This window comes from Lytechinus variegatus, chromosome 4 (assembly GCF_018143015.1).
Source record: "Lytechinus variegatus isolate NC3 chromosome 4, Lvar_3.0, whole genome shotgun sequence".
Lineage (NCBI taxonomy): Eukaryota > Metazoa > Echinodermata > Echinoidea > Temnopleuroida > Toxopneustidae > Lytechinus > Lytechinus variegatus.
In genome coordinates this window covers 2,379,690-2,402,543 of record NC_054743.1, presented here as the reverse complement: position 1 = coordinate 2,402,543, position 22,854 = coordinate 2,379,690, and the positions used below count along the sequence as shown (strand labels likewise).

Here is a 22,854-nt window from a genome sequence, read left to right as displayed (position 1 = left end):
TTTGTCTCCATTGTCAAAACCAGATTCTGATCAACGCTGTAATCAAAGAACTTGCAACATTCTGGAAAAGATGCAGGATTTGAGACGATACAGGGTCTATGCAGGAGGTAAAAGAGGAAGAGGTCGAAAAAGGAACATGAAAGGTCAGTTTACAAAAGTGAATCAAAGGGTACATGATGATGATTGCCCTGATGTTTCAAAGTTGTCGAAGAAAGAGATCACAAAACAATTTAACATGGATACGATTAAGAATGATGCAAATTGTGACAAAGAACCAGTGTGTAATCAGTTGAACAGTTCTGGTAGATCAATCACAGTAGGCAAAGATAAAGGAGAATTGACAGACAGAAACAAAAATAATCATTCAAACATATTTTCAAATGAGAGTGCATGTCCAGCAGATGGAATTTCAAAAGAACACATGACTAGTTCAGAAACCGTGAACATCCCAGATGGAGTAAGCCATGTCAAATTACAGATTGATCTTGAAGAGAATGAGAGCGATAGTGACATTGACGCAATCAAACGCAATCGTGGGAGAAATTACATAGAATCTGAATCAGACACAAGTGTTGAAGATGATGATTTACTGAGCAGTTCATTTGAAAGTGAAAGGTCATGTCAGCCTATTGATACACAGCTTGTACATGATGAAACATGTCGCGTTGAAATTGTCCCAGATGCAGGATTGAATAAAAATACAGACAATGCAATTTTGAATGCAGGAGATGAGTCTACTGATGATTCTTTTGCACAAAATTCCTTTGAATCTCATATGAAAGCAGCAATTGCTCAGGAAAGAAAAGAAGATGATATGCATCCTTTGTACAATGAATCGAGAGACGAAGTAGAGTTTGTATCAGATCTTGGAATGTGTGATAGGCCAGACAAATATTTTAAATTTTTACCTCTTGAGATAACTGACAAACAAGCCATTTGTAGAAAATTGAATATTCCCTATACAGACAGAAGCTTCCATGCAAAGTGCAATAGCAATGAGTACATTGGAATTCCTTCACACATTAAAACAATAGATGAGGATGGCAACTGTTTCTTTCGTGCAATTTCATATGCTATTTCTGGAACTGAATGTTATCATGTAATTCTAAGGAATCTTACTGTGAACCATTTATTACAGACCAATGATAAGTTTAAGAGTACATTGAGAAGTGAGTTCAGAACTGTCAGAGAATATGTTTTGAAAAATAGAATAATGGAAAATGGAACTTGGGCTACAGACACTGAAATGAGTGCATTGGCAAATTTGATTGATACCGATATCTATTCTTACAATGATCAAGTACCATGTTGGCAGTTGTACTCTGCAAGGAAACCGGGAAGAATAAATGTTGTTACATCTCATAAAGGCATTTATATACAGTACACAAGAAATGTTCATTTTAATGTAGTTGAATCCGTTACTTCTGTCAGTAGTGATTTATCAAAGAACATAGCAACAATGAAAGATATAAACACAACAGTAAACATGCAAATAAAACCAGTTGCACAAGGAACATTTCATCAAGGTGACATGAGATTTGGTGATTCAGCAGGAAAGCAATGTGTTGCCAATTCATTGTCTGCTTTGTTGTATAGCAAAATGAAAAATGCTAATGATTGGGACAATAAAGATTTAGATAAAATTCTGGCCAATGGTGATGAACTCTATCGTTACATAAGGTATTATGTAGCACGTGAACAAGAATATCTATTAATTTCTGATCTACTTGAACACTTAGAGGCATATGATGAGTTGTTTGAGATAAAGCGACGTGAATCAATACCTGGATTGTTAGAAGGAGATGAAACAAAATTGGAAGAATCTATTTCAATGCCATTGAAACAGGCACTTGAACAAGAATTGAGTAGTGACTCTGATGCATGTTTTGTGACATTTTCTGGAAATACTTTTATTGTCATATCTAGTTATGATTGTTTCTTTATATTTGATTCACATTCAAGAAACACAAGAGGCTTACTCGTTGATGATGGCTATAGTGTAGTGCTTCAAACTCCAAGTTGGCAAGGTGTTTATAATCATTGCATGAGGCTGGCAAAAACATTGAAATGTTCTTCACAAACTGAATATGAGGTAACTAGTATATGTGCAAAAGCATTGTCAAATAAAAATGAAACACTGAATGGTCGTTTTCAATTAGAAAATTCATTGAATGAAGGTCCTTCAAATACAAATAGTCAAAGAAATTTTGGATCATCTGAATTTAACATGGAATCTGATTGCTTAGATGAAACCGAAAGATTAGATGGAAGGATATTTGCACAAGAAGTATTTCATAAACATGATGTATATTTCACTGAGGATTCTAATGAAGCAGTTAATAATGATTTACACGATAAAGAAATAATGCATGTAAATGAAAATGAGCCAAACTTGAAAGATAGTGTTGACAGCAATGACTATAAAAAGTTGAAAATTATGACTAAAATAGAGAACTCAAATAGCATTTTAGGTACAAAACGCAAATTGACTAATCCTGAAAGTGGATTGAAATGCAATGACAATTTTCACACAGAAATTCATAATTCAAAATTGGCAAAACTTCATGAAACTGATACATCAACCAGTGGTGAAATTGATTATGATACGATTGATGATTTAATGATAATTGAAGAAAGTCATAGTATATTGTGGTTCAAGCCTCTTGTTGGTAAACAGAAAAAAAAATGTTGTGAGATAATAAATATTCCACATTTTGTTGCTAGTTTTGAAAATTATGCTTATGAAAAATGGGTACCTCTAGAGCAACCAAAAGATGTAAAAGATATTGAAGATGATGGAAACTGTTTTTATCGTGCTATATCATTTGCATTGACAGGAAGTGAGGAATATCATCTTATCATTAGGCAAGCTATCCTTACACATCTCATGGAAAATGAAGATAGGTTTGTTGGATTCTTGAGAATGGGTTACTCTAGTATTTCACACTATGTCTCAAATAACATTATTGAGGAAAGTGGTACATGGGCAACTGAAATGGAAATTGTGGTTTTAGCTAATTTGATTGAAACTGACATTTATGTATATGATGAAGACCGGTTAAAATGGAGTCTATTTTCTGGTAAAAATGTTCAAATAGGAAAGGAAACAACTACGTATGGTGTTTATTTAAGAAATACTCATGGCATCCATTATGATGTTGTTATGTCAGTGCAATCATGTGATTCTAGTTTTTCATGTAATGAAACCACAAATATAAGTAGCTGTGCAAATGACAAAGAAAGAAAATATGCTAGAGTAAACAATGCTAAAATATCTGATTTATCAACGAAAAGACGTAGAAGTAAGAGAAGTTATCGTGTAATGAAGGATATAAAAAAGAAACAAAAAAGAGAAGAACGGAGTTTTAAGAAAACAAAAGATATGGATATAGAAAAGCTTGTTAATTATGAGGATTTGAAGAAAACAAAAAAATATGAGGATGCTGGAAAAAGGGGGAAAATGACTTATACTAACAACAAAAAATATCATACTGATCCAATTTATCGAATAACACTTTTCAATTTGTTGAATGAAAAGTATAGATTAAATAAAGTATTTCGTGAAAATAGGAAAGAAACAACAAGAAAATGCTATCAGACAAATGAACAATTTAAGCAATCACAAAAGAGTAGGATGAGAAATACTATGAGAATTAAATATCAGTCTGATGAACAGTTTAAGCAATCACAGAAGAGTAGGATGAAAAATACTTGGAGAATTAAATATCAGTCTGATGAACAGTTTAAGCAATCGCAGAAGAGTAGGGTGAAAAATACTAGGAGAATTAAATATCAGTCTGATGAACAGTTTAAGCAATCACAGAAGAGTAGGGTGAAAAATACTAGGAGAATTAAATATCAGTCTGATGAACAATTTAAGCAGTTACACAGAAATATAATGAGAAATAAATATCAGTCTGATGAACAGTTCCAGCAGTCACACAGAAATACAATGAGAAATAAATATCAGAAAGATGGTAGTTTCAAACAAACAAAATTGCTGAGTTTAAAAATCAAGTACCAAAAAAACATTAAGTATAGAGAACAAATAAAAAAAAACTATATTAAGAGAAATGTAAAGAAAACATTGGAAATGTCTCAGTTTGACAATGTTTTGCAAGAATTTCAGAAGATTATCAGTCGTGGCCCAGAATATGTTTGCTGTGTGTGCCTTAAACTTCTTTTTGAAAACCAAGTTATGAAATGCAATAAAAGTAAATATAAATTACAGACATGTATCAGCGAAAAGTATTTACATGTTTGCAACTCAACATGTCGATTAGAATGTCAGATAGGCCAATCAGTGAGATCATCCTTGTGGATATGTTACACTTGTCATAGAAAGTTACAATATGGAAAAGTCCCAGCAGAAGCACATACTAATAATTTGCATTTACATGAAATTCCAGAAGAACTTGCTAATTTAGGGAGCCCATCCATATTGCATTGGCAGCGTGCACCCCGCGAGCGTACGCTTGCACACTCTAAGACGGGATAATAGCGTCGGCCAGCGGCAGCTAGCTGCGATAATTAAAGCACAATAGAACTCACATCCGCTCTCGCAGCTCCCCCTGTGCCTGCTGCCGCTCGCTGCCATACTTTATGTTACATTTGATTATAGATTTAATCCTCAGCTCGCTGCATCTAGCGGCAGCTAGCGGCCGCTAGCTGCGCTGTCGCTGCCCCCCCATTTCTATCAAAATTCGCAAAGGCAATCTCACCCCGCGCCGGCCACGGCTAGCCTTCAATTCCGCGACTCGCTCTGGAATGAAGACCCGGAATGAAGAGTAAACATGTACGTCGTGGTGCCTGTACTAGTTCCACTTGTCGTGCTACTCGACTTCAAATTATTATATTTAAAAGCATGATAATGAAAGGCGTTCCTCTTTTATGTCCGTATCGAAGCATTTCATGCAAGCACGCTCTATTGGAAATGACTACAGCTAGCTAGTGATAGAATATATCAACACGTGCGCATAATTATGAATATGACAAAAATTCTCGATCTCGATAAGTCGATGGTTCTCAATAGTTTCCGTTGTCAACGAACTGAACTGAAAATTAACGCCATCAATAGAAATACTGCCGATTTCGAAAATGTTGCAGCTTTCGAGTTGAGATTGACACGGAAGATTCACACATGAAAAATAAGTTGAATTAATGACCTTTTTTTAACGTATGATTTTGGGACCGGATACAGATGGATTACACGCCTATTTTATCCCGTTTTATCCGAACGTCAACGTTGCTTCTTGGCACTGACAAAAATATTAATTCCCGAGCATGAAAATCAAGAAGCGCAAGACAAACCGTTCGTTTAAAAAGAATATTAATGATCGAGCAGTTGCACGAATGGTACCCATGCATAGTTTTTTTTACCTCTATTAAGGCCATAGTTTGAGACATCTTGGTATGAATAGGCCTATATCATCCAACTCGCCGGATAATGTCCGCCAAGAGTGTATAACTAGAGGGGTAGGCCTATTCATCTTTGCCACGGGAAGATTAATATTTTTAGAACATTTATTTTTTCTGACAGAGGCCAGATAAAATGACACAATATGAATATGATGCCCGAATGTAACTAAATTAGTGCGAACATTGATATCAACGGCAAACTAAATTTTGGAGAATGATAATGACGCCATATCATTAAACACGCTAAATCGCAAATCAACAAAATGTCTACTTCTTTTTCTTTTGTTAGACATACTGCCTTACTTTTTATGTTGGTTTGAAATACTTCCTTTTATGATATTTTTGTTTTGATTTTTTGACATTTCGATTTTGTTTCTGACATCGTATAAATTGTTTGGGTATATTTATGTTGGGTTTTTTGTTTAACTTATGCCGAATTTTTGATATTGTAGGCACTCTTGATTCTAGAAAATTATTGGAAACGCAATCTGCTTCTTTTGGACTTTTTTTGGAAAAATACGCGATTGTATTTCTTCCAGGAGAATAAAAGTTTACATTGGAAGGTTTTAATTGATTTCATGATATATAATTTCCACTTCAAAACAATTTCAAAAATACGTCTCGAACGATCGTGCATTAATCTAAGACTAAGATGTTGAGTACTTTTATTCCAACGTATTTCCCTTTTATTGGAAAGATAAGCGAATAATATTTATTTCAGGAAAAAGAGCTTATGGTATCTGAAATAAATTCTATATAATTTCCACCTCAAAACAATTTTGAAATACGTTCCGATCGATCATGAGCTGTGATCTGAGAGTTGAGACCATTTATCTAATGTATTTAGGACTTATATTTATGACTTAATTGAAAAGATAAGTGAATTGTACTTCTTTTTAGGAGAGTGTTTATTCTCAAAGGAAATTAAATTATTTCAATATAATTTCCAAATCAAAACAATTTTGAAATAATTTCTGTCTCGAACGATTTTCAATTAATCTGAGACGTTGAAAAAAATTGGTCCAACCCTTTACCTCTTACCGGACCTAATAAACCGGCCAAAGTCAACGATCAGCACCATTAGCGTACCTAATAAGGGGGGGGGGGGCAGACTGCCCCCCTGACGAGTCACAACACATGCAAGTGACGTATCCCTGCCCCCCCCCTGACGAGTCCAAAGTGATCCCTGACGAGCCATAAGTGACCCCTCTCCTATGTGAAGACTTTTTTTTGCTTGTCAATTTTTTTTTACCATTTGTACCTCGGTCACATTTGCTCTATGGCGGCTGTTCGGCGAGTCGGAAACAGCCGTTTTAACATTTTTGAACCAGCTGCATATAGGTGGTTTGTATATAAAACAAATGAATAAACGGCTGTTTTAATTCGCCTTACGGCTGCCGTACATCAAATGTGACCGAGGTTTAAGTCTCGGTATAAAAATCAGTGCTTTTCAGTATCAATAATCTTCAATACTGTCTTTCTAGGCACGGGATTAAATCCGATCAGCCTTTCATCCACCGGTTTTCTATAGTGCGTTAATTCCCTAGTGACGCTAAAGACCACACGCAGAGGGGGAAGGGGGGATTGCGGGGGCGTTAAGGGTCGAATGCAAATTACAAACGCCGTCTTTTGATCGCTCTATATCATTTCGAGCAGGAACAATAATAAAAAAACCCGGATGTGCGGTTTAGTAGTCCATAGTTTTTTTTCTTATTATAAAAAAAACATTGAATGAAGAAAAAGAAAACGCTTGGGATCCAGATGACATCCCATACAAAACATCAAAGTTTTGAAAAAAAAGTGAAACTGTATGATACTCATTGTAATTTCCATACTGCAGTATTTGATAAATCCAATCATTTGAGGCCTATTTTTTAGTTTAGCAACATTTTGTGAATAAATAGGCTAGGGCCATTACACACATAATAGGAACTGATACATGTGACAATCCTTTTTTAGTGCCGCATGTTTTTATTCAAATGAGGAAACTCTTCACCCTCTATATTTTATTATGAACATGATGAATGGGTGCTACCCTGTATATTTCGCGAACCGATTCCATTGTTGGATGCATGGAATATCTCTGTCGTTCTTTGATTTTCGCCATCATTTCCGATTGATCATGTGTTGATGTAAGAGCGATTGTTTTAAGGTGCAAACAATTTAAGATAAATTTCATATATCTTCAGGACTGAATTCATGTTCTCTGAGAACGTAAATGACACTTTCCCGGCAATATCGGAAAGGCAAATGAAATGGAGTTACAAACATCTCAAATTAATGCAGGATCGATCACGCATGATTTTAAATTTAATGCGAGTGTAAACGATTTAAATAACTGATATTCCCGTATATGGACGAACCCATGTTCTGTCAGAAAAAAATGAAATTACTAATTTTCCCGACAAAGTCGAAAAGGCAATATTTTAATGGAATAAAAGTCGCAAAATTTCTTATTCTTGATCCAATCCGACATGAGATGAAAGTATTTCAGTATGGAATATCGAGTTAAAAGATATCGTCTGTCAATAAAAATATATTTTAAGACTTTCGATGTGGAAATAATTGATTATTGTTGGGCTATGGATACCTATATCTTCCAACAACATACGATTGTTGTTCTTGGTCCGACCCGTTATAAAATGATGGTCGACTTTAAGAAAATCATAGATATATACGGAGTTTCGATCTAGCTGATACTTCTAAAAGGTTTCGAATCGGAAAGAGATCCGACCCGACATAAAACTGACAAATATCGAGTTCATAAATATCTTGAATTATTAAAAATATACTTCTGAGGAGTTTTGGAACGGAAAGAATATAATTCGCACTACGCTATAATATCTACATCTTCTAACAAGATGCAATTATTGCTTGTTCTTGATCCGACCCGATATGAAATTAAGTATACAAAAAAGTTACTCCTCCCCGTAATCAAAATTACCCTGCCGCCGCCCATCCTCCTACCCCGGATGGCGGGCAAGGGGATTTAAAAAAATAGTAATACATATATAATGATAATATGACAAAATATATTTTGCGTTCAGAATTTTATGTTGCTCTATATACACAGCACATGGCGGTAAATGAACGTGGACTGAAAAAGGGACGACATGTTCTATTTCCACTCCATGCAATATTATTGCCACTTTCGTGCCATTTCTAGTTAATTGATGCATACGCAATTGTTGATGATTATTTTACATCTCGTCTTTTTTTAACAATTTTGTCCAATAGGCGTCACTTTTCTTCTGTGTCTAATTTGTCAACAAGGTTAGAGCTGCAAAATATGTTGCAAATGTGCTTTTATCCTCTCAACGATGAAATGCGAAGGAACAATAGATTTAATTCCTTATAGAATTAGAGCTATTGTGACAAGTTCGGGCAACTGGCACTTCGTCATTTCACAAAGGAGTGATTAAGTGCCCATGATCGAATTCATTGACCCTGAGCTTCATTGAAAACATTTACGTTACCATCTCGTTTTTTTTTGTCAGGACGACCTTTGTGCTTTTCTTGGCAAAAATAACAATTACAAGAATTCTTTGAACAGGAGTGAAAGCAGGAAGCCTGACCAGGTTGACGTTATTCCAAATGGTGCAAAAATAACCCCAACAGGAAACTACAATGAGCACGCAATAAACAGACGAACATTATATTTCAAAAGTGGTTCGGGTTATTATAATTTTGTAAATGTAATTTGAAAAATCGCGAGAGCAAAAGAAAGTTTAAAAACAGAGAAAAGAACGCAAATACAATGAATTGAAAGATGTGAAAAAAAACAAGTATGAAAAGTAGATCATGAAAATTTAAAGAACGGGATTTAAAAAATAGCGACCAAGCCGACCATTATATGTTTTGGGTAGTTGGACATCAAACATGTCGGGGGGGGGGGGGGGGAGAACACGTCCTTCCAAAAGTCAGTTAAGCGTAGGGGACACAAAATGTCATACACCCCACCCTCTCCCTGGCTCCCCCAACAAATGGAAGCTTTAATTCATTTGATTATTTACGAACGTTCTCTAAATGTCAAAACTATCAAAATTGTTGAAGATATGCCTTATAGAAAATTCAAGCGCGCTTCGTGTCGTGTTTTCGTGCTTGCACCATTTACAAAGGCCAAATGAAATCTGATCTAGTTATATAGCAATATAATGAGGCATATCTTTTAAAGTAGCTGATAGGGCAGCTAGGCATTGTGGCCCCGGGTAAATCTATTAGTGCCCTCACTAGTATGGACTTGGTTGTATACCCCCCCCCCCCCCCGATTTTAAGTTTATCTTTCTTTTAATTATGTTAACAATTTGCAAAGATTTTGTATCCCCACGCCGATACAAAAGGTAAGTTATAATCAAAGTTCTAATAATCCCGCCTTCTAACAAGGTATTCTTTTTAGATGCCTATTGACATTACCGCCCTAAAAATATATATGTACATAATTATACCAAAGGGCTATACATACTTTGTTGGTTTCAACGTGCCCAGGATTTTATAGGTCTAATAATTTTCGACACCCCCCCCCCCCCGTTTACATGAAATCGCCGAACAATTTTTCAAAAGATTCTAGTGTTGGATGACTTTTAAAAGCATTAAAATATTATAAGAGGGCAAAAAAGTAGACTCCACAGGATGTTCTTTCTTATCCTCTTTTAAGATTAACTGATTAAATACCTAACAATGGTGCTGTTTAAGTCATTAAAGATCAAAGCGGCCATTTGCTTTCACAATATAATGCGCGGCAAGTTCTTTTCAAAGAAAGTATCCGACGTAGATTATATTGATTAATTATCATTGAAGGGTCATGGGCGTAGCGGACATGACTATTCTGCGAAAGATCCTGCTCTTTTCATTGCGCTTGAGCGTTTTTCAGACTACTCGTTACAATGGGCTTCTAAATTGATTAATTGTGTATACATTGCACGAGTATGGAAACATAATGAATTGCGAAGAAGCACCATTACACTCACCTGCTGCGGCAAAATAATCCAATGATTATATAAAATGAAATGAAATTACTTGAATTCTTTTGCATCAAATATTATGGCATAAAATCACAAATTTAGTAATTTGAACCATCAAATTAATGGCAAGGTGAATTGTATCATTCTAAAACAGGAACAAGCGATTATCGTGCATTGGTGGAAGAAATAGTTAAGTTTTAATTAGATATATATGAATTCTTCCACCTTGAAACGTACTAGAAGTATTTATAAAATCATTTATTAGACAGTTTTTGGCTCAATATTTCGTACATTTATGCCTTTATTTCGTGTCGGAGCAGAAATAAACACAAGCGATAATCGTACATTGTTTGAAAATACCGTAGATTATTGCGAAAGGCAGTCAGATGCTTTCCGCCTCATAACTATTTAGAAATCTACGGCCTATTTTATCTATTAACATGCCAAATATTTTGCGTCATTTCATGTCGGGTCGGATTCAAGAACAAGCTATCATCGTACATTGTGCGAAGAAAAGAAAGGTTATTTTATTTCCGCCTTAAAACTATTTTCAAATAATCTAGGACACATGTTATCTGTCAATGTTCCATATATTTTGTTTTCTGGTCGAATTCAAGAACAAGCGATTATCGTACATTGTTCAAAGAAATACGTAATTATTTCGCAAGTTTTATTATATGAACACGAATCTTTCCACCTAGAAACGTACCAGAAATATTTTCAAAACCATTTAAGACACTTTTTAGCCCAATATGTCATTTTTTATACCTTCATTTCTCGGTTCATTTCGTGCCAGAGCGGAAACAAACACGCAAGCGATAATCGTACATTGTTGGAAAATGCCGTAGATTACAACGAAAGGTAATTGGATTCTTTCCGCCTTAAAACTATTTAAAAGTATATTTCGAATAATCTACGACCCATATCTATTAATATTCCATATATTTTGTTTTATCAAATGTCTGGTCGAATTCAAGAACAAGCGATCGTCGGACATCGTTCAAAGAAATGCATAATTATTTCGCAAGTTTAATTATATGAACACGAATCTTTCCACCTTGAAACGTACCAGAAATATTTTTAACACAATTAAAAACACTTTTTAGCTCAATATTTCATTCTTTTATACCTTCATTTCGTGCCAGAGTGGAAACAAACACACAAGCGATAATCGTACATTGTTGGAAAATATCGTAGATTATTACTAAAGGTAATTAGATTCTTTCCGCCTTAAAACCATTTTGAAAGTATATTTCGAATAATCTAGGATCCGTGTAATCTATTAATATTTCATACATTTTGTTTTATTACATATCTGTTCGAATTGCGACGATTGTCGTACATTGTTCAAAGAAATACATAATTATTTTGTAAAGTTTAGATACATGAATACAAATCTTTCCACATTGAAACGTACCAGAAATATTTTTAAAACCTCTTAAGACACTTTTTAGCTCAATATTTCATTCTTTTATACTTTCATTTCGTGCCGGAACGGACCTAAAACTATTTAAAAGTAGGCCTATATTTTGAATAATCTACGACCCATTTATATATTTCATATATTTTATTTTATTAAATGTCTGGTCGAATTCAAGAACAAGCGATCATCGGACATTGTTCAAAAAATGCATAATTATTTCACAAGTTTGATTATATGAATACGAATCCTTCCACCTTAAACGTACCAGAAATATCTTTATAACCATTAAAAACACTTTTTAGCTCAATATTTCCTTAATTTCCCCGTTCATTTCGTGCCGGAGCGGAAACAAACAGGCAAGCGATAATCATACATTTGGGAAAATACAGTAGATTACTATACGAAGGGTAATTAGATTCATTCCGCCTTCAAACTATTTAAAAGTATTTACGACCCATTTATCTTTTAATATTCCATATCTTGTATTATTGATTGTCTGGTCGAATTCAAGAACAAGCGATTATCGTACATTGTTCTAAGAAATACATAATTATTTCGTAAAGTTTAGTTACATGAATACAAATCTTTCCACAATGAAACGTACCAGAAATATTTTTAAAACCTCTTAAGACACTTTTTAGCTCAATATTTCATTCTTTTATACTTTCATTTCGTGCCGGAACGGACCTAAACAAACACGCAAGCGATGATCTTACATTGCTAGAAGTTACTATGTCCTATTTCATGTCGGGGTCGGATTAAGAATAAGTGATGATCGTACTTTGTTGGAAGAAATAGATCATTATTACGCAACGGAAATAATATAAAACTAATATCAATATGAATCTTTCCACCTCGAAATGTATAAGAATTATTTTGCTAAAGATCTAAGACACTTTTCAGCTCAATATTTCATACTTTAATACCTTCATTTCGTGTCGGGCAGACAAGAAAATCGCCTCATCGGTGGCGCACATTTCACCAATGGATTTAGAAAGCACATCATTTTGAGTACGAGTATTCGCCTGCAAGTTGACCGCGTGCAAGCTGCGAGAAGCGGCGAGAAGCTGCAATGATAAAATCTAGGATTAATGGGGCTGTTAATCTGCTTTAATCTGAGCAGCGCGCCGCCGCTAGCTGCGTCTAGCGGGGAGATACATCCTGTTCACTAATTACCGCAGCGGGGGTGTGCTCGCGGGGTGCACGCTGCCAATACAATATGGATGCGGTCCCTTAAACACTCTAGAGCAACATTTGATTGCACTTAATATTACTTTCATGAAAATGATGTCATTGCCAAAAGGTGGTCAAAATGGAGTTCATGGTCCAGTTGTTTGTGTTCCTTCAAATACCATTAAAACTGTACAGATATTGCCTAGACCTGAGACAGAAGATCAGCTGATACGTGTAAAGTTGAAAAGGAGGTTGTCTTTTAAAAGTTATTATGAGTATAAGTTTGTAGATAAATCAAAATTATTGAATGCATTAAGTTATTTGAAAATGAATAATAAGTATTATCATGATGTTTTAATTAATGATGAATGGGAAAATTCAATGGGAAAGAATGAAGAAGAAAATGAAAGTGAAGAAGTATCATCATTGTGTGATATATCTAATTTAAAGAAATTTAGGAGAAGAGTTTTGGATTGTTTAGATGAATACTTCCCAAAAGATGTTGAAAGTTCACATGGAAAAAAGAAAGAAAACAGTGTTTCAGTCAATGATAAACCAAATGATGAAGATGATGATGATGTTGAAGAAAGATTAAATGGGATTCACTTGAATTCATGTCTGCAGCCAGCTGACATTGGACAGGAAATTTTAGATCAGTATTTTGACGATATAATATGTTGTGCTCCATGTGAAGGAAAAAGCCCTGTATCACTATTGCAAGATGAAACCAATGAGGCCAAATGTTTTCCTGTATTGTTTCCTCAAGGTCAGCCTACTTTTCATGATAAAAGAAATGAAAAGCTAACATTGGGACGATATTTACACAATCGACTAATGCATGTTGATAACAGGTTCGCACAAAATACAGACTTTATCTTTTATGCACAGTATATTTATGAAATTCAACAAGTTTTGTCGCAAGTTTCTATTGCATTGAGACAAAGTAAGAATACCAAAGATAACCTTTCACCGATAACTGCCAAGGATTTGAAAGATGCAGAAAAAATTCAGAATATTTTAAAAGCAGACAAAGGATATAAATTTTTAAAACAAATTCGTGGAACACCTCCTTACTGGCAAAAGACACAAAAAGATGTATTGGCAATGGTAAGGCAACTTGGAAAACCTACATGGTTTGCTTCATTTTCATGTGCAGATATGAGATGGCCAGAATTATTAAATACTTTATTATGTCAGACTGGAGACTCAAGAAAATTGAGTGAATTAGATTGGGCAGATAAGTGTAAACTTATAAGATCAAATCCAGTAACCGTTGCACGAATGTTTGATCATAGATTTCATATGTTTATGAATAAAGTGATTATGTCTACAGCTGCACCAGTAGGTCGTTGCATAGACTATATTGAAAGAATCGAGTTTCAGAGTCGCGGAAGTAGTCACGTACATTTATTGATGTGGGTAGATCAAGCACCGCAATTAGGAATTGATAAAGACGATGATGTTACACAATTCATAGATAAATACATTTCTTGCCGAAAACCTGATAAGGAAGAAGATCCAGAACTCTATGAAATAGTTAGCTCTGTACAACAGCATAGCAAAAAACATTCTAAATCATGCAAAAAGAAAGGAACTACATGTAGGTTTAATTTTCCAAGGCCACCTTCAGAGAAAACCTTTATCATAAAACCTGTTGAGGATACAGAAGTGAAAGATAAAAAAACAAAGCAAAAAAATAACAATGAGACCGAGGGGAAAAAATCTGAAAAAACAAGGAGGATAGAAGATGCAAAACAATTATTGAATAGTGTAAAAGATGCATTATCTGGCGGGACTGAATATAACAGTGTCAGAGATCTTTTTGAAAAATTGGGTATAACACAAAACCAGTTTGAAAGTGCACACAACGAGATTGCTTCACAGGAAAGTGTGATCATCCAAAGAGAACCACAAGATGTATGGGTAAATCAATATAATCCAGAATTACTTAGAGCTTGGAATGCAAATATGGATTTGCAATATGTTACTAATGCATATGCCTGTGTAGCTTACATTGTGTCTTATATGTCTAAGGCCGAACGTGAAATGGGAATGCTTTTGAGTCATACCTTATCGGAAATGGAAGAAGGAAATACAGATGCAAAACAAAGTATGAAAAAACTAGGTCAAGCTTACATGCATAATCGCGAAGTGTCCGCTCAAGAAAGTGTCTATCGTGTTTGTAGTCTTCGATTAAAAGAGAGCTCTAGAAAAGTAGAATTCATACCTGTTGGACCTGATCCAGTTAGAATGAGTTTACCATTAAGTGTCATTAATAACAGACCAGAATGTGATGATGATGAAGATAATATCTGGATGCCAAGCAAACTGGACAGATATAAAGCCAGACCAAAAACCAAAAGATTTAGTGCTATGTGTCTTGCAACGTTTTGTTCGGAATATCGAATTTTAACAAAATCACAAATTACCAATACATGTAAAGAAAATATCTTTAAATTGGACAATAATTTGGGATATGTTCAAAAACGTACACGTGGAAAAGATGCAGTTGTAAGATACCCTCGATATTCTGTTGTTGTTTCACCTGAAAAGTATTTCCTTAGCATCTTACAGCTCTTTTTTCCACACTATGATGATGAACATCTAAAGCCTCCAGGTTTTGAGTCATATCAAAATTTCTATGAAACAGGTGTTGTGAAGATACATGGCTCAGTACAAAAAGTTAGTTTGATTGTCTGCACAAATCGAAAGAAATTTGAAATAAATGCTGAATCAATAGATCAAGCTCAAGCACATTTAGAAGAATTTGGTGTACAGGAAGATGCCTGGAGTCTTTTATGTCCTGAAAGTGAAGTAGAACGCCTTGAGCATCCAAAACAAAACATAGATTTGGAAGATTGTGATGAAAATCTTGATATTCCTGATTTGAAAAATGATTCTAAATCAGAAAATTACAGTTTAGAATTACGGTCATCAAAAATATCTAAAACAGAAAGACATGGTATGATAAGAAATTTGAATGAAACACAAATGCTTGTCTTTTATAAAATACGAGAATGGTGTTTAAATAAAGTTAATGGAAAAATGATAGAACCTTTTCATGTATTTATTACTGGTGGTGCTGGAACAGGAAAGAGTCATCTAGTCAAATGTCTTTATTATGAATCTACTCGTATACTGGCCAGAATGTTACATTATCCTGACGATATTTCAGTGTTAAAAATAGCCCCTACAGGTGTAGCAGCATATAATGTCAATGGTCATACTATTCACAGTATCTTGTCAATTCCAATTAGAGCTCAAATGCCTTATCAGCCGCTAAGTGAAGAGAAAATAAGTGCTCTCCGTAATAAACTAGCACAGTTGCAAATTCTTATTATTGATGAGGTATCAATGGTAGACCAGAAGTTACTGTATTATATTCATAGTCGTCTACGACAAATCAAACAATCTCGAGATGAAACTCCTTTTGGTGGTGTATCTGTAATTGCTGTTGGAGATATGTATCAGTTACCACCTGTGTTTGGAAATCCTTTGTATAAAGATAGTCTTCAAGGGGTATTATGGAATGATAATTTCAAAAAAATAGAACTTCAACAGATAATGAGACAAAAGGATGATACAGAATTTGCGCTTTTATTGAATAGATTACGTATAAAAGAACGTGATGATGTTCTTAATGATAGAGACTTATCAATGCTAAAATCCTGTGAAACAGGTGAAGAATGTGAGGATGCTTTGCATATTTATTCATGTAACATGAATGGAATAAGAAATTATTGCATAAAAAATGTGCTAATGTAATTTGTTTAAAAGCAGAAGACACTGAGAAAGATGCAAAGAATGGAAGTAAAATTCGTGAAAATCCCGTCACACGTTGTAAAAGCCAGTTACCTAATTATTTGTGGATTGCTGTTAATGCAAGAGTCATGTTACTTAAAAATATTGATGTTAGCAAAGGTCTTACAAATGGGTGTTTTGGAAATGTTACTGAAATAATCAAATCAAATTCTAAAACAATTTGCATCAAAGTAAACTTTGACAAAGAAAATGTTGGTATTCATTCTATTGAACGATGTGAAGAATTTTTGGGTAAAAAATATGCAAGGAAACAGTTTCCACTTAAACTGGCTTACGCATGTACAATACATAAAGTACAGGGTTTGACGTTAGACAAAGCTGTTGTATCATTGAAAAGAATATTTGACTGTGGACAAGCATATGTAGGCCTTAGTCGTGTTTCTTCATTATCTGGACTTACATTGGAGAATTTCAAACCACAAAATATACATTGTAATCCTGAAATCAAAGAAAGAATGAAAAACATGAAAGTATTCCTTGAAAATGTTGAGAATGAAAATGATGATAGCTATAACTTTACATTGATTTTACACAATATACAAGGATTAAAACAACATTTCATAGATCTTCAGTCACAGTGTCAATTTATGAATGCAGACATCATTTGTTTGACTGAAACATGGATCAATGATGACGACATCTATGATGTTAATATACAGGATTTTAAATTTTATCATCAGCCACGCCATCATTCATACAATGAATCTGGTATATTAAACAAATTTAAAGACCAATCACATGGTGGTGTTGGAATTTACACTAAAAAGCAAACTTCAAGTAGATTAGATATATGTATAGATAATTTAGAATTTATTGCAACTGTTATTACTGATCCAATTTCAATTGTTATTTCAGTGGTATATCGACCTCCATCTTACAATATAACATCATTTTGTGAAAGTTTAGGTACTTTATTAGACAAACTAAGTAAACAAACCACAAATTGTATTATTACAGGCGATTTTAATGAAGATCTATTAAAAGGAACTTCAAAAATACACCAGTTAATGTGTTTACATGGTTACACACAACATGTTGTGAATGCTACAACAGAAAATGGAACATTGATAGATCATGTTTACAGTATAGGATTGGATTCATTGAAAACAGAAATCATACCAGTGTATTATAGTTATCATGAAGGAATTAAAGTACTGTTTTAGTATATGAAATAAGATAAATATTACAAGATGAAAGATAATTGACTGATGGGTATTTACTAAGCGGTAATAATATTCATAGTTCATAGTTATAGTTCATAGTTCATTTATTTCTTCCTTTCACAAAAAACATTCATACATGGTAGTTACATAACAAATGATAATAAAATAAATAGCAAGATAAAAAAATGGATTGTCAGCGTATAAACATACTTTGAGGTTGTTAACATAAATCATACCCAGTAGGATTACGGAGACAAAAGTAACACAAAATTTCACATTTCTGAAAGAAAGAGGAGACCTTAAAAAAGCTAGGCTTGTCAAGACAAGGTCCCCAGTTAGGATACGATAAGTGTATGTGTATAGATATTTTACATACTTTAGTAGGACTACACATCTAAATCTACATAATGGAAAGAAAGGGAAAGAAGGAAATACAAAGAGAAATTAGCAAAAGAAGAAAAGAGTGAGGATATATATGAATTTATATAAAGAATGAAAAGACATAGGGAACAATAAGAGAGGAATTATGAAACGAGGAAAACAAAGTGTATACAGGGAAGACAAAGAGAGGGAATTACATGGGGCCAATAGGTATAAAGCAGTTTATAAGGTAAACGCTAAAAGAGGAGAGGAAAAAGAGGTGTACAACAAAAACAAACGAAGGATTATAATAAGTAATCTATTTTACACTAAATATTTTGAAGAGTTTCAGCATAACCTTTCAGCAAATGTAATTTCAACTTATGTTTAAAGACCGACACACTGACAGAATGAGTTACTTCAATGGGAAGTGTGTTCCAAAATTTGGGACCAGTAACGGATAGTGTATTTAGAGCAAAACTAGTTCTTACCCGTGTTATATGAAGAGCAGCTGCTTGTCTTGTGATTATGAATTTGACAGTTTTTAATGAATAGTTGAGCCAATGCATTTGGAAGAGTACCATTTTCAAAATCATACATGATTGAGCCTAACTGCAAACGATAGATATCCTCTATCTTCAGCAGTTTATTCCTTGTTTAATTGGTAACAATAATTTGTAATCTGTGATGATTTTAAAGACATTCAAATAACGTTGTCACTAGGGCATCCATCGATACAACTGTATTTTTCAAATTATTGCAATTTGTTTTATTTCTGATAAAAATATACACAAATCATAGGTGATACAATCTAAAATTTTCACATATTCACAATGATAGATTATAATGAATGAATCTTTATATAATGTAATCATACATGTACATACATGTATTGTACTAAATGATCATGTTTGAAAATTTTAGGAAACAACTGTACTCTATTATAAGACAATGTAATTTGCATGAAATATACAGTACCTTGATTGCATTCAGAAAGAAAATGTCTTAACATTACTTGAGTATTAGCAATTTGTTACAATTACATTTCTATTCACCTTTTATAACTGTACTCCATTATAAGACAATGTAATTTTCATGAAATATACTTTGTTTGCATTCAGAAAAAACTGGCTTAACATAAATTACATTTCTATTCATCTTTTTATGATTTGTAATATTGAAAAAGATTTATGAAGAATTCAAAAAATGGGATTTAAAATAAATATGTATTTGTATGATATTTTCAAGATTTAATGAATTACCATGAACATTTTACAGCTTTGAATGCTAATAATATAGATTTGTTTTTTTAAATATTGATTAGTGTAAATGATAATAGAAGGATTAAAGAATATCAAGCAAAAAAGAAGGATTTTGACATGTTTGCTTTTATATTCATTCGTTAAATACAGAGTTATACACTTTTAAAGTGCTATTGACCATATCATGATAAAACATGGATACGCTTGATGATAATTTTGATGTGACCATATTTTTTGTGGGGTATAAATTGAATATCATGATTTAAATTTCTTTTATTAATATTCAGTTATTCATTAAGTTATCATGAAGAACCCAACTATATTATGATATTATATTATCAGTTCTGGGCTCCTGGCTGAGGGACTGTCTCCTATTGTAATCCAGAGAGTCAAAGATGGTCAACCTTTGCTGAGGGAAGTGAATCTCGCTTCCCAGGTCTCCCTTCTCAGGCCCCACGAGGTTTGCATAAGTTATGGACTGGTGCTGCATTAAGATTCTTTCCAGAATTTATCAGTGCATCCAAGTTCGTAAAAGGTATGTTGATTTTTTTTGGTAGACTTTATTGACAAACACAATGTGACTTATAAAAAAGTTATAGTTCAAAGTCTTGTACACAGCTTTTACCATTTGAAATTTAGTACATTTAGTTTTATAATTGTGGTGCTAAAATTGTAATTTAATTTACACAAAATATGTAACAGAAATTTAAATGATGTGAGAGTTTGTAATTGAAATTTCATTTTCAGCTTCATTATTAATAGTTATTTTCTTTATTTATTTATAAGCAATATTCACTTACAAAATTTTCTATATTGAAATTTTGTGCATTATTTTTTATACCAAAATCTAACATTTAGAAAATTTATTTAATCTTTTCAACTTTGATTTTTTTGTATGATTATTATGGTATATATTTTAATTTGAGTGATCTTAAAGATTAATGAAAGTAGTTGCAGTAAACACTGATTTCACAAGAAAGTCTGTAAAACTAGGCTTAATTGTCACTATATCGAGGATCTAGATCTGGTACAGTTACATAAACTGAACTTTGTGAAATCTTGAAATCTACACTGAAAAATGTTCACACTGAAGATCACCAACACAGATAAGCGCATGTGGGACAGTGTATTGTTATTGCTTTGAAAGTCGGGCATGACACTTTACCCGAATCCCGTGCTTATTTGCTAATTTCTCAGCAATTACACAATTTCTTCCAGAATCCTTTGGCACGTATTATTTATACAAACCAATACTTTCATGCTCATTTCATTGGATTCTGTATGAACTCACTTCGAAATCATTACCACAACTGGCATTATCTTTAAATGTTACACATGTGTTTTAATGATATGAGATTTTGAAATTTAAATTTGATTTTTAGCTGTATAATTGATAGTTGTTTTCTTTTTCTTTTGGTTTTATTATCAGTGTTGGCATAGAATTTATCTTTCATTGGAAAGTAAAGGGACAACATATCTCCAGCGTAACAATGAAAAGGGGACTTAAAAATGACCAGTCAACCTTTGTCTGAAAAGGAAGGTGAATCTCTTATCCCAGGCACCAAGAATTTTCCATCATGGACTCCTGTTTCATATTAGACCTACCTCATGATTATTCAACACCCACGAGCAGGACTATGGGAATTAGACTTATTACATTCTAAGGTAACATCATGGGCTCCTGCTTCATAAGACCAGGGTTGGCATATTTCCCGCTTCTGAGGCTTATTTCCTGGACGCCGGGAAATATAGTTTGATGCGAGCTTTTTGCGTTACACATTTAACGCAAAAAATCTTGAAGGGGAGGGAGGCACAAACAGCTCCCCCCCCAACATTATCATAATTTATTTAATTCTCTAAACTTCATAATAAAATGTATTGTTTTATATAATTGTAATGATAGACATTGTAATTTGAGTAAATTAAAATGTTACACATGGTCATTTTCAAACAAAAGTGGACATGGGGGTGAAAATTAAAACTTGCTAGAAATCATTAGGCTTCAATGTTTTTTTAAACTAGACATCTTAAAGTATATTTTTCCATTTCATTTACATAAAAGTATTAATTATGTCTTGAGATACAGTGAATTTTATGCAAGGGAAATTAAATGTTACAAAATGTTGATTTTTGTCTCACCTGCGAAGCAAAGTGAGACTATAGGCGCCGCTTTTCCGACGGCGGCGGCGGCGGCGGTGTCAACATCAAATCTTAACCTGAGGTTAAGTTTTTGAAATGACGTCATAACTTAGAAAGTATATGGACCTAGTTCATAAAACTTGGCCATAGGGTTAATCAAGTATTACTGAACATCCTATTAGAGTTTCATGTCACATGACCAAGGTCAAAGGTCATTTAGGGTCAATGAACTTAGACCATGTTGGAGGAATCAACATCAAAATCTTAACCTGAGGTTAAGTTTTTGAAATGTCATCATAACTTAGAAAATATATGGACCTAGTTCATAAAACTTGGCCATAAGGTTAATCAAGTATCACTGAACATCCTGCATGAGTTTCACGTCACATGACCAAGGTCAAAGGTCATTTAGGGTCAATGAACTTTGGCCGAATTGGGGATATCTGTTGAATTCCCATCATAACTTTGAAAGTTTATGGATCTGATTAATGAAACTTGGACATAATAGTAATCAAGCATCACTGAACATTTTGTGCAAGTTTCGGGTCTCATGATTAAGGTCAAAGGTCATTTAGGGTCAATGAACTTTGGCCGAATCGGGGGTATCTGTTGAATTACCATCATAACTTTGAAAGTTTATTGGTCTAGTTCATTGAACTTGGACATTAGAGTAATCAAGTATCACTGAACATCCTGTGCTCATTTCAGGTCACATGACCAAGGTCAAAGGTCAATGAACTTTGGCCGAATTGGGTGTATCTGTTGAATTACCATTATAACTTTGAATGTTTATGGATCTGATTCATGAAACTTGTACATAAGAGTAATCAAGTATCACTGAACATCCTGTGCGAGTTTCAGGTCACATGATCAAGGTCAAAGGTCATGTAAGGTCAATGAACTTTGGCCATGTTGGGGTTTTTTGTTGAACAGCCATCATATCTCTGTAAGTTTATTGGTCTAGTTCATAAAAATTGGTCTAGTTCATTAAACTTGGACATAAGAGTAACCATGTATCACTGAACATCTTGTGCGAGTTAGAGTAGTATTCATAGTCAGCACTGCTGCTATAACCGCATGATGCAGGTGAGACGGCCAGAGGCATTCTACTTGTTGCATTAAAATTCACATAT

At 33.8% G+C, this 22,854-nt stretch overlaps 1 protein-coding gene across 5 annotated transcripts; it reads left to right on the top strand.

Annotated features, from left to right (window-relative positions):
• Positions 1 to 29: 29 nt before the first annotated feature.
• Positions 30 to 21,065, top strand: LOC121413207. 5 transcript variants are annotated; one of them, XR_005969704.1, is made up of 3 exons: positions 30 to 143; positions 19,925 to 20,117; positions 21,012 to 21,065. XR_005969704.1 is itself a non-coding variant. In XM_041605961.1 (2 exons), the coding sequence occupies exons 1-2, from the start codon at positions 236 to 238 to the stop codon at positions 2,919 to 2,921; spliced, it is 1,941 nt and encodes a 646-aa protein (XP_041461895.1). In that variant the 5' UTR covers positions 153 to 235; the 3' UTR covers positions 2,922 to 3,562. The 5 variants fall into 5 exon arrangements, 1 of the variants encoding a protein (XP_041461895.1); XR_005969703.1 differs by lacking the exon at positions 21,012 to 21,065 and adding an exon at positions 1,963 to 2,027 and having other exon boundaries at positions 19,925 to 19,945; XR_005969702.1 differs by lacking the exon at positions 30 to 143 and adding an exon at positions 153 to 2,027.
• Positions 21,066 to 22,854: the final 1,789 nt, after the last annotated feature.